At 41.1% G+C, this 12,471-nt stretch overlaps 1 protein-coding gene across 1 annotated transcript in view; it reads left to right on the top strand.

Annotated features, from left to right (window-relative positions):
• The first annotated feature begins 961 nt into the window (after nucleotides 1–961).
• EMID1 (EMI domain containing 1) overlaps nucleotides 962–12,471 on the top strand; it is a 60,143-nt gene continuing 48,633 nt past the window's right edge. Inside the window, exons 1-3 of the mRNA XM_075276610.1 lie at nucleotides 962–1,533; nucleotides 8,026–8,139; nucleotides 10,342–10,445. Of these exons, the coding sequence (XP_075132711.1) occupies nucleotides 1,376–1,533; nucleotides 8,026–8,139; nucleotides 10,342–10,445 (376 nt within the window). The 5' untranslated portion in view covers nucleotides 962–1,375. The remainder of the gene's footprint in view (nucleotides 1,534–8,025; nucleotides 8,140–10,341; nucleotides 10,446–12,471) is intronic.

A 12,471-nucleotide genomic window follows, 5' to 3' on the forward strand; every position in this document is an offset into this window, starting at 1 on the left:
GAGCCGTGCACGCGAGCGCTTCTAAACACTTCCCATTCACTTCAATGGGAGCGCGCGTAAAGCCGGCTTTACGAGCGTTCCCATTGAAGGGAATGGGAAGTGTTTAGAAGCGCTCGCGTATAGGGCTCGGAATGAGCCGAGCGCTTACGCCATGTGAAGGGGCCCTTAGTGTATGTTTTTATAGTCTGGGGGTTTTTTGCTATTTTTTGTTTCTGCTTTCTGAGCATGCACAGAAAAAAACAGACAGTAATAATGGAAAGTATAATGGACACCCGTCCATTACTGTCCGTTACCCATAGACTTTAACGTTAAAAAACAACATTTTCACATCATGTAGTTATAATCTCCTTACCATATCCATTTAATGGATACTCTAAAATCGAATGCAAACGGATGCCAAGCAGATCTGCTAAGTGAATCATAAAAAAGTGTTTCCTTATTATTCTGATGTTTTATGTGAAAATCCCAAAGCAGGCTGAGTCTAATAAAAGAGAAATCTATGTAGACTGTACATAACGTATATAATAATTGCATACTATATATTTGGACTGTCAATTTGTATGTTTGACGCTGTCGGTGGGTCGAATATTTTACATCAAGACCTATATAGTGATTAAAATCACAGTTTACTCCGTAGTGGATTGACCTGTTATGTGAACAATCTTAATTCCAGGGCCTGGGGTTAAATATACTACGGCGTGAGCCAGGAAAAGCAGAAGTAGATGGTAAAAAAAAGTAAGGAGAAGAAATAGGACAGACAGACAAGCTGAGTCTGTGAATTTCAAAGCAGCACACAAAAGACACAAATTGTCTCCATGTCTGAGTGAGGAATAAAAAAGTGCAGGGGGTGGAGGAAAGGAGAGAGGGGTAGGAGACTGAAGGAGAAAAAGAGCAAAAGAAAGAGGGAGGAAGATAGAGTGCCGCAGCTAGGAAGTGAAGAGAGGAGGGGAAGGAAGAGAGGGTAGGTGAGGAAGGAGGAGAGTTTGTGAAGGAGGGAGGGGGAGATGCTATTCCAGTGATTTAAAAACTCAATTGTTAGGCATTTCTAAGCCGGTTCATGGAAAGTAGGCTGTACAGAGTTTTTTTTCTCTTCTCTCTGCAGCGTGGGGGGCACATTCTATGAAAGGCAGGAGGTAAGGGGGGTGAGACTTCTCACTTAGGGGCTGTCTGAAGGCCGGATTTGTCCTTAGTGACTTTGAGGTGGGTTTATCAAGGATCACCAGACAATTTCCCAACACAGCACTTGGGCACATGCTACCTGTTACCTGTATACATGGAGTAAGCATCCCTAGGTAACGTTTCACTCAGAAGTATTTCTATATTGGCAAATCTGTCCTTGCGGAGCACAAAGAGTGATTGTCAGAGTGGATGAACCATGCAATTGTCAATGCCCTGCTGTTCCTGTTGGCATGTACTTCTTTGCCTCTGTGCCCTGCTCGACAAAGGTTGTTGCACGTGGACATCCAGTGCTCAGTACCGATATTCACCGGCATTGCAAGTCAAAACCAGAGAGTCCCTCACAGGTTCTAAAAGGTAACCAAAAATTTGTTGACATCTGGATATAGAACTGTATAATACATTGCATTTAAAGAATGTTTGTACTTGCTTAAGGTATTCCACTAATGAAGGCAAAATCTCATGACTTTTAGATCTTTATACATGCGTGCTTGCCTGGAATTCTAGAGATAGGTGTGACTATTTCAGGTGTTTCTTCCCGTATGACAGACAGTACAGCTGTTCCCTAAGGAAGCATATACCACTTCTACTTTTTGGATCTGAATAGTTAAACAAAGAACAAGCTTGAGTCTGTCATATGAGCTTGCAATCTTAGATACAAAACATGGACTTGACAGAGATTCTGTGTCATGTCATTGATGGAATGGTTTTAATTTCTTTTTTTTTTTTCTTGCTATGAAAAAAAAAATGTGTTTCTGCTTGCCCGCCCCTCTGGCTGCCTGGGAAATTTACAGATGCAGTTATTTTTAAAGGTTATTTTAGGATTAAGGAATTGCTATATGTACAGACAATACAGGGCCTCTGGTAGCTGACAAGCTCCGGCAATGTAACCCCTTCACTGCCAAAGCCATCACGCTGTGCTTTTCAAATAACTGAAGGCAAGAAGAGTTGGCCAATGTCATGGTATTTAGTTCAGCTGCAGATAGAGCTCCTTGTGTCTGTTCTGTGCCAGCTGAGATGATTTCTAAGGGTCATTCAGGGTTGACCAGTCAGCAACTTTTTATAGAATTGCCCATTATGCTATTTACAATCCGGTTTAATAGGGTGTAATTTGTGAAATGACCCGGTAAGTCTTACAGCACATATTCACCCTTGCACTTCAGTTTTTACGTGAATGTTACTGCCTGTGGGACACATTGTTTTGTCCATTGTGGCTTCAGACAGAGATTGCTGGCGGAGTGATCGTGACCTAGGGATGCTGGAAAGGAAACACTAACAATTTATATGAGAAAAATCAACAGAGGAAAAGCAGAGATAAACAATTTGTCAACAGAACAGGCCCCTCGGTGAGCATTATACTGCAATCCCAGCGTTTTCTCATCATGGATTTATTTTGCCAATGCACACAGAACTTATTAGAGAGTACTGAGTACATAGCCTTACGATAACATGTACTACTTGCTTCACCGATGATGCCATTAATCTCCTCATCTTGCATGATTTCTGCCTTTCTGATTCTGTCTTTTTAGATTTTGGGCACTTTGTTTAGATTCTTAAGTACAATTGAAGCCAATTACATTGACCTTGTTTTATTACTGCAATTGCAAGCAGTGGGATGCACCATTGTCATAAACTGCTATCCTGATTTCCAGTAATGTGTTTACAGAAATTGTACATTTTTACCTCTCAAATTCATGTGTAATATATAGCCAATATTACAATTGCTATTTTTTCATAGTACAACATATTATATAGAATGAATCAGGGCCCCTTAAATGTCTCTCAATTTACAGGATAGCGCTACTGTAATAAAGTGATTCCCTTAAATATACATATTATGTGATTATATTTCCAACCCACTGGCTAACACGATACGAGAACAAACATTTTCCTTATACTATTATGTGAATAGTAAGAACAGCTCAGATCTGATGGAGACAATACGGTACCTACCATCTGATAATAGAGGGAGATGCAAGGCTCATGCCCACAGTCACCCTATTTCTGCTATCCACAGAATTGCTGGGGTCTGTATTTTCCTGGAGAGGAGCTCAGAGAAACTTTCCTGCAAGTGTTTTTCTTCTATCCTGTATATTCATCAGTTGGGGCAGCAGGCATATGTATCTAAACTTAAAGTGGAGCCCATGCACATGGCCAATGTTCTTCTATATGTCTCTGAGAAAAATGCACAAGGCACTTCCTCGTACATTTTCGTAAGAACACAGAATTGGGAGAAGACAATCTTCCTTTGTGGGTGGGTTAGTACCTTATGTTGCTGTGTAAGCCACAACAGGTATAGTCACTTGAGAAACATTATGGAGGTATACCAGGAAAGTCAACAGTGCCAATGGGTGCAATGGAAAAGCCAAGCTTATTCGCACTCCCTTTCCTTAGTTCCACACAAACACAGGTGATGCCAACTTAATAGGGTTTGCAAAGCTTTATTCAAATCAGGTAAGGGTAATGCGTTTTGGAGTTTGAACTTAAGACCACACTGAAATCAAGCCATCATGACAGTGTGGTGTGAAGATGTTTTAACCTGTAAGGCCTCGTTCACATCTGCGTTGGTACCCTTATATACTGGAGTATAAGCTGACTTTTTCAGCACAGTTTTTATGCTGGAAAAACCCCCCTAAGTATATACAGTAATCGAGTCAGGGTCCAACTCAGGGTCGGACTGGCAAGGACCTACATAAATTAAACGAAGAGATGAAAGACCGAGAGGCCTCTGCTGCTGCCCTGCATGGAGAAGAGGAAGGTAGAATAAAGTGAAAGTAAAACACACGGGTATATGCTGGCATTACTATTCCTATTAATGTCAGGCATTTGGGGTTATTAATTTAGTTTCAGTAACTCTATGTGGCTCACAGTAATAGCAGTTAACTCCATCATGTCCCTTATATTAACCCCTGTATGCCCAATATAAGTTTACAAATATGTGAGACACATGGGGGGGACTAATAAAGGACTTTAATAATGAAGATACCTAATTATTACCTCCATATGTCCCACATATCAGTAACTCTTATGTGAGGCACACAGGGAGTTAATGTGAGGGACATGATGGGGTTAACTGCTATTACTATGAGGCACATGGAGTTACTAAGCTGTAATGCACATGACCAAGATTTCTCAGTTAATGTAATTTTATTGGTATCTATTTTAATTTTTGAAATTTTCCAGTAGCTGCTGCATTTCTTCCCCCCCTAGGCTTATACTTGAGTCAATATGGTAATCCGTTCGAAGAGTCCGCATGGGGACCCCCCCCCCCCCATCCCGAACAGACTACCAAGGGAACATGCGGACAGGAAAGTACTTCACAATCTACTTTCCTGTCCGCATGACTCATGCGGAGATCTCGTGGCAAGCACACGGACCCCATTATAGTCTGTGGGGATCCATGTGCTTTCACTGCACACTGCTTGCAAATGCATCCGATAGTCCATTCAGGAGTTCCCGATGCGGACTCCCTGAACGGATTACCAAATGCAGATGTGAATCAAAGGTCAGACCTTGTTCACATTTGCATTGGTAATCTGTTTGGGGGAGTCCGCATGGGGACCCCCCGAACGGAATATCAAATGCACTGGCAAGCGGTGTGTGCAGTGAAAGCACACAAAGCCCATAGACTACAATGGGTTCTGTGTGATCTTCGCAAGCTGTCCACACGAATCATGCGGATATAAAAGTACTTCGTGATCTACTTTAATGTTCACATGATTCATGCGGGCAGCACGCAGAAAGCACACGGACCCCATAGACTATAATGTCACTGCACACCACTTGCCAGTGCGTTTGGTAGTCCATTCGGGGGGGCCCCATGCGGACTCCCCGAACGGATTACCAAACGCAGATGTGAACAAGGCTAACACATTATCATAATCTTATTTTAATAAAGCTTTGTGAATCCTTTGAAAGATGTCAACTTCCAGTATACTTCTATGATACAGCTTCACATCTATGTGTGTGTATGAGTGTGTATATATTTGTGTGTGTGTAAAACTAAGGAGGGGATCACAAATACCCTTGGCTTTTCCACTGCACACATTCACACTATTGACTTTTCAGAGACTGCAGGGAGAAGTCTCATCTCCTTGCACTTGCTCTGACTCTTCTGTAGAGTGGTAAGTAATGGATCAGTGATAAATAAAACTTCAGTGATTTGTTGAAGTTATTATGTTTTGTCATTGGAATTGCTTTGTATGCAAAGGTTCTTGCAGTTCCTTTTTGATTCAAGAGCTCACGCCTTACCTCCACCTACACACACCTTAAACACGTTCATATATTGTAACTGGAGGGGTCTCTGGCATAAAGTTTATGGGAAAAGCTTTATGTTTACCCCTGGAGCAGTCTCAATCTGTCTTTGACACTCCCTCAGCCCCATGAAAGGAGCCATACTACCCTGGAGCAATGAATAGTAGCTGAGCATTCACAGTGCCTCTAGTGGTATGTGTGTGAGTATTATGCAGATACAGCAGATACAGTATACACTTATAAAAATAGGCTTATTTTTGTCAACATACATCTAACATTTCTGCTCTTCTATTATTCTTTAAATGCAGAAAATGATGTTTGATTGCATAAATAAGGCTGTGCTAGGGTTTCCATTCAGGGGTCCGGTTGGGGACCCTCGAATGGAAACTTAATCCACATAAAAAAAAGGTTACGTTAGGAATCCTATGAGCCTCATAGACTATAATTGGGTCTGTGTGGTTTCCGCTCAAAATGAAAAATGCAGAGAGGAGAACAGAATCGCAAAACCTGCAAAGTATACACCAGTCATAATCCCATCCACTTTGCAGGCACTATAAAATGCAGTGTTTTCGCAACATCCTACGGGTCATCCTACGGGTATGTTCATACGGTTGAAAATGGAAAGGAATTTAAGATTGACATGCAACTTGAATTCATTTTCATTTTCTGACCCCCTGGAGCAGGGAGTCTTGAGCCATGGTAAGATTGAGCAGGATACTTAGGATATGTTCACAGATTCTGCCTCAAAATTGTCTCCAAATTCTGCCTGAAATCTGCATCCCATTCATTTCAAAGGGAAGAAGACGCAGATAGTTTCCTCTAGCTAATTTTTTCAGCTAGCAGAAGAAATAAACATCATGACAAATACCTCCTGACAACTCACTTTGAAGTGAATGAGAGGCCGAAAAATTTTGCTTCGCTGGCACAGAATTTGAAAATTCCATGGCAGGTTCCAATGCAGAATTTGGTCAAGCAGAAAAATTCAGCTTTAGGGCTCATTAACACGGAGTAAACGCCAGCTTATTCTGAACGTAAAACACGTTCAGAATCAGCGGCGTATAAAGCAGTTCCATTCATTTCTATGGGAGCCGGCATACGAGCGCTCCCCATAGAAATGAATGGGCTGCTTTTTTCACTACGAGCAGTACCACTGAAGTGAATGGAAAGTGCCCGTGTGTACGGCAAGCTCTGCTCATGCCGGAGCGTACACGCAAGCACTTCCCATTCACTTCAATGGGACTGCTCGTAGTGAAAAAAGCAGCCCATTCATTTCTATGGGGAGCGCTCGTATGCCGCCTCCCATAGAAATGAATGGAACTGCTTTATACGCCGCTGATTCTGAACATGTTTTACGTTCAGAATAAGCTGGCGTTTACTCCGTGTGAATGAGCCCTTAGATTACTGAAGCTGAATTTTACAGCTTGTAAAAATTCCGCCAGGTAAACAAACCCTTATTTTCTCAACTTTCTGTTGCAATCTCTGGCTCTCATGTGAACAGGGCCTTGTCAGACTTTGTAAAACGCCGTGTTACAAATTTTATATGCACAGTATTGCCATGGATATAAGGTTTTCACTCAAACAGTATGGGTATGTTCACATGGCAGAATTTGTCACTGATTTTGAGGCAGATTTCAATAGGAGGCAGCAGGGACAGGATTATGGGTACCATGGCTCAGTTTCCGGCCCCTTCATGCCAAAGACCCAGTGGCCCGCCACACAGTTTAATGTCTCATAATGACCTTTTCACACAGCAGCCTCTCCACACAGCATGATGTGCCATAATGGCACAAATATAGGGTTGACTAAAAGGGTTATCTGAACAGATTAAAATTTTGGGGGTTCCCCACCCACAAACTACGATTATATTTTGGGGTCTCTTCAGAGTCTTATTCACCTCCCTTGGGCTTTGGTGTGTCCTCTGTTTGCGCCTCCTGAATGACATCAGGGACCACTGAGGCCAAATCTCAGGTGAGTCGCATTGGTGGGTCAGGTGGGTCTCAATGATGCGTGTGTCTGTGTGTCATTACACTGGTGTGATCTTTGTGACCGCTGAGGTCCAAGCACAGTCCTCAGTGATCTCTGACATTCACTAGACTCCCATGCCCCGCCACAGCAATCAACTGTATCAGTGGATGCAAATACAAAGGATTACTAGGTCATTTAGTTGCTGTAGGGCCCTTTACAGCCTCAGGCCCCATGCAATCACCCATCTTACACATATTATAATCTGACGACTATAATGTGGTAGAGAGCGATTCATGACACTGCTTCATCTTGCCATGGATTTCACTGCTGATTCAGCCACAGAACCCGTGGCAAGGCCACTTTGCTGAATAGACCCATTCATCTGAGCCTAGTCAGGAAGTAAAAGTCACAGCAGAAAACCAAAGCTTAGCGTCAGCTTTCCAGCATGGGAAGGCAGGGAGATAAAACTGAAGATGAATTTGAGGCAGAAGTCCATTCTTTTTCTGCCATGTGAACATACCCTTAGGCAACACAGGTAACATAAACTGAAGCTGAATAGAAAAGACGTCACCTAATACATTTTTTATATCTTTACTTACTTTACATTTGTGTCCTTTCTGTTCATTTTAGAAACTGGTGCTCTGTACCTATCACTCGCACTGTATCTTGCCAAGTTCAGAATGGCACTTTCCTGCAGAGGGTGTACCAGAACTGTCACTGGGCAGCAGGCTGCTCCGGAGGAAGGTGAGAATACAGATAATAGGATATGGTGCTTTGTCACTTCTTGTCCTTTGTCCCCTACTGCATAGGACACAAGCCATTTCCATGACCTAGACAGTTAAAATGTACAGCATGTACACACAGATATACAACATACACACACATATTAATGTACACCATACTTGGTTATGTTTTAGCATTTATGTAGCAAATCAGTTTAAAACATGCCAAAAACTGATGAAAATGGATGCATATGGGTAGTCATCCAATAATTAAAAAAAGAGAACCTATTCTGTTTGTTACTTTGGCCTACTAACATCTGGGATATTCAGAGAAGCACATGCAGAGAATTTGTTTCAATGCTGTCAAAGCTTATAATACATCATTATAAAGCATCATGATTCTTTGCAGTGGTCCGGGCCCCTCACATGCTCTCCTGATAGATATAGCCCAACTGCTAACTTAGAAGCCGACTCTCCTGACTATAGTCATCTCTCCTTGAATGTATTAGACTAGAGTAACACATATAAGCAACATGAGAAGTAGTACTGTGCAGTGCCCATACATATAGAATAAGAACAGATACTGAAAATTACAGACAGCATACTGACAAGAGAAGTGTTACTGTGCATGTCCATGTATACAGGATAGGAGCAAATACTGAGAATTATACCCAGTATACAGGACAATAGAATTGGTCCTGTGCAGTGTCTATTTATGCAGAATGAGATGAAATGCTAAGATTTATACCCAGAAAACAGAACAAGAGACGTAATACTGTTCTGTGTATATAAACTCCAGCTCATGCAGGGCTAATGGTAATGTGCACTGTCTATGTACACAAGGCAAGAGAAACTATACTGTTCAGTGTCTGTATCGGAAGGGCAAGGGGCCTCATTGCAGGGCAAATGGTAATGTGCAAAATCTACATATACAAAGCAAGAGAAAGGGTACTGTGCAGTGACTATACAGAGCAAGATAAAATGTACTGTACAGTGTATATACAGGACAAGAGAAATGGCTATACAGGGTAATAGAAGTGATACTGAGTACAATCTATACAGAGCAAAAGAAATGGTACTGGCCAATGTCTAGACAGGGTAAAAACTGTAGTACCAGGAGGTGTGTTTACAGGGCAGGAGAAATGGCACTGGGCAGAGATTTTACAGGGAAAGAACAGTAGTACTGGCCAGTGCCTATGCAGGTCAGGAGAGGTACAGCATATACATCATATATCTCAAACACACACACACAATCACAGACACACAGAATATAAATTCCTTCCTTGAGCTTCTTGTCTGGAGTCTTGTTGCTGTGGCTGGGAGAGATTACTGTCATGTGATGTCATCAAATGATCTTTGTAAAGCTCCAAGTCCGAGTGCGCTATCCGAAGGGTGTCCAATGGCCTATTACGTTCTGATGAAAATAGAGCAGGTCCTATTTTGCTCCATGTCACGAAACATAACAGATCAGAAGACCACATAGAAGCAAATGAATCACAGAAAAGACTCTGTTGACACTCAGATGTCACTTCAAGCGTTAACTGAGTGCATTCCACTGCAAAATCGGCCTCACCTCACATGCACACTTGGTCTAAAGGTTTTCCAGCCAAACGAAGATGAAGACTACAGACATGCATCACCTGCATATACATGTGTATGTGGGGATCATGGCATATTATGCAAAAAAGTTCAAAAGCAGCGGCACCGTTCTGTGGGTGTGAACATACACCAAATCACTGGATCTCAAACTAGATGATCTGGCATTCAGGTGGTGCTCCCTGTTAAACAAATAGTCCAATATAGTGCAAAAAAATAGAAAAAAATCAGGGCATTTAGCACGAAACGGTCGTCGCTTCATTTCTTCTACATTCCATCTACCCTACTCCCGTCTGTAAATGCTGTTCAAGTACCTATTTTTATGGAAGATTATTAAAGTTTGGTGAATTTTACTACTGGCTGATGAGTGCCCTGATTTTTTTCTATTTTTTTGCACTATCATGGCATATTATGTTTTTGTGGTTAAACTGCAATATACAAAATTCCCCACATGCCCATATATATGCAGGCCATTGCTGTGCTGAAGTGCATGACTGACTGTGCCCCTCCTTTAGGTCAGGAGCTACCACCTACCTCCAGTCACCCCTTTTATCAGTCCAGATTCTCTTCTTAACCAGTATGTTATTTTCTGTCTCTTGTAGGCATTAATATATTATCTGATTTCTAGTTATAGGACAGTTGTCCGACCAACCTATAGACTCAGCTATAAGACGGTGAGCACACTGGAGTGGAGATGCTGTCCAGGATACAGAGGACCAAGCTGTGAAGAGGGTAACAAATCTGACTTTCCTGTATGTTGTATGTGAGTTGTGACAAATGAAATACAGTGTTTTAGGCACCACCACAAAAATGTTTTTCCAAGAATATATATATATATATATATATATATATATATATATATATATATATATATGAAGAGCTCAACGGAAAAATGGCCTAAGTCCACATTTTGTCATATTTCAAATTATTACCTAGAAAGCTTCTTTGTACCTCGTTCTATGCATTGGGTTTACAAGGTACCTAGGATTAATGACCTAAGTCCATATATTTCAATGCAGAAGAATTTACATTCAATGGAATAATGGCCTAAGTCCAATACAAACTTACTTACTTCACTCTCGTTGGTCATTTTTTCATTGAAATTGTGACTTCCGGTCTGTTGTTTATATTAGTGTAAAAACTTTGTCTTATTGTTTAAAAGGCTCTAAATCGACTTTTGCACATATTTAGCGCCAAAAAGGGAGGCAGGTAATTATTATTCTTCATCGTTTAATAATAGTAGTAATTAATTAATAATATTAAATAAATAATATTTATACATGAAGCTGCAATTTTTTTTAATAAATAATACAATTTATTATTAGGATTAACGGTGTTCATTAGCTGATTACATTGGATAGATATATTCCACAATAATGCCCGTTTGCTTTAGGCTAAAACTTTAAATTTCGTTTTTCTCACAATATTGATTTTTGGACTTAGGCCATTTTTCCGTTGAGCTCTTCATATATATATATATATATATACAGTATTTCTGTGTGTGTAATATATATCTATATATTGTGAGGAATTGCTCAGGTAGATGCTCGTAGAAGTGCAGGAAACAGGGACACAGACTGGGTTGCACACAAGTTCAGGCTTTGTTCACTTGCAGTGTTTTAACTGCCTTTGCAAAGGCACAAATAACCAAAACAAACCCCTTCTTGGCTGAGAACTAACTAAACATAAGAAATCTTTTCCCTGACTATACAGGAGTCTGGCTACCAGACTCCCGCCTTGGCAACAACAACAGGTGGCACAGTACCTGCTTTGTAGGTTCGGTCTGGACAGGTCAGCTCTGTCAGTGTGGTGCCACCCTCCTAGTCCTCACACACAGACTATTATCAGGCCTTGATTACCCAGCTGACCTCCCTGGTGTGAATCTTTACCATACACACTTTAGCCGCCTGCCTGGAATATACCTGTCCTCCCAGACCACACCCTTCACTCTCTCACAATATCTATACATATATATATTTTTAACAGTAGCCAATTGTTGGCATATAGTGTACAGCTGCTTGTATCGAGAGGCATTCAGAGCATTAAAAAAAATCACTTAAAATAAAAAAAATTATCTGGGAATTCAGCGATTTTTTTTTTTTTTCCTTTTTTTTTCTTCCCACATTAACAAATCAGCAAATCACAAATAAGTACCTCAATGTCATAGAGATCAACAAGCTAGGACCAACCTCTTCAGAGGAACAGGCAAGATGAAGCGCTCACCCAAATAGATACAAGAGGATGTTTATTAGGCACGACGCGTTTCGGGCTCCTTGGGCCCTTTCTCAAGTGCAATAAAATCACCTTTAAAATAAATACAACATGAACTCATAAATAAATAGGAATACAATTCAAAAATTAAAAAATACAATATATGATAATTGATCTGATCAATACGGTATCCCTTATATCATGTACGTTGGTGCCTGTTCCTCTGAAGAGGTTGGTCCTAGCTTGTTGATATCTTTATGTCCCTGTGACGGTTACTCCAGCTGCTGCCCTATTGGTCTCCACACTTGTCTATGGGTATTTGGTTGTTGTGTTCTACACAACCCTTTAGGTGAGCAGCCATTAAAAGCTTGCCTTTATACCGATGGTTGTGCCTTAATATACTACCCTAGGGTCGTCTCGGTGCCCTGTCCTCTTTTCTTCTTGTTTCAATGTCATAGAGAGACACTAAAGAAATCAGAAACAATTCCACTTTCCTTGAGTTTCAGGGTCTGTGTGAGTGTCAGGTGAAAGCAGAGGGTATTGGGGT

The sequence above is a fragment of the Leptodactylus fuscus genome, chromosome 1, assembly GCF_031893055.1.
Source record: "Leptodactylus fuscus isolate aLepFus1 chromosome 1, aLepFus1.hap2, whole genome shotgun sequence".
In the NCBI taxonomy this organism is placed as follows: Eukaryota; Metazoa; Chordata; class Amphibia; order Anura; family Leptodactylidae; genus Leptodactylus; species Leptodactylus fuscus.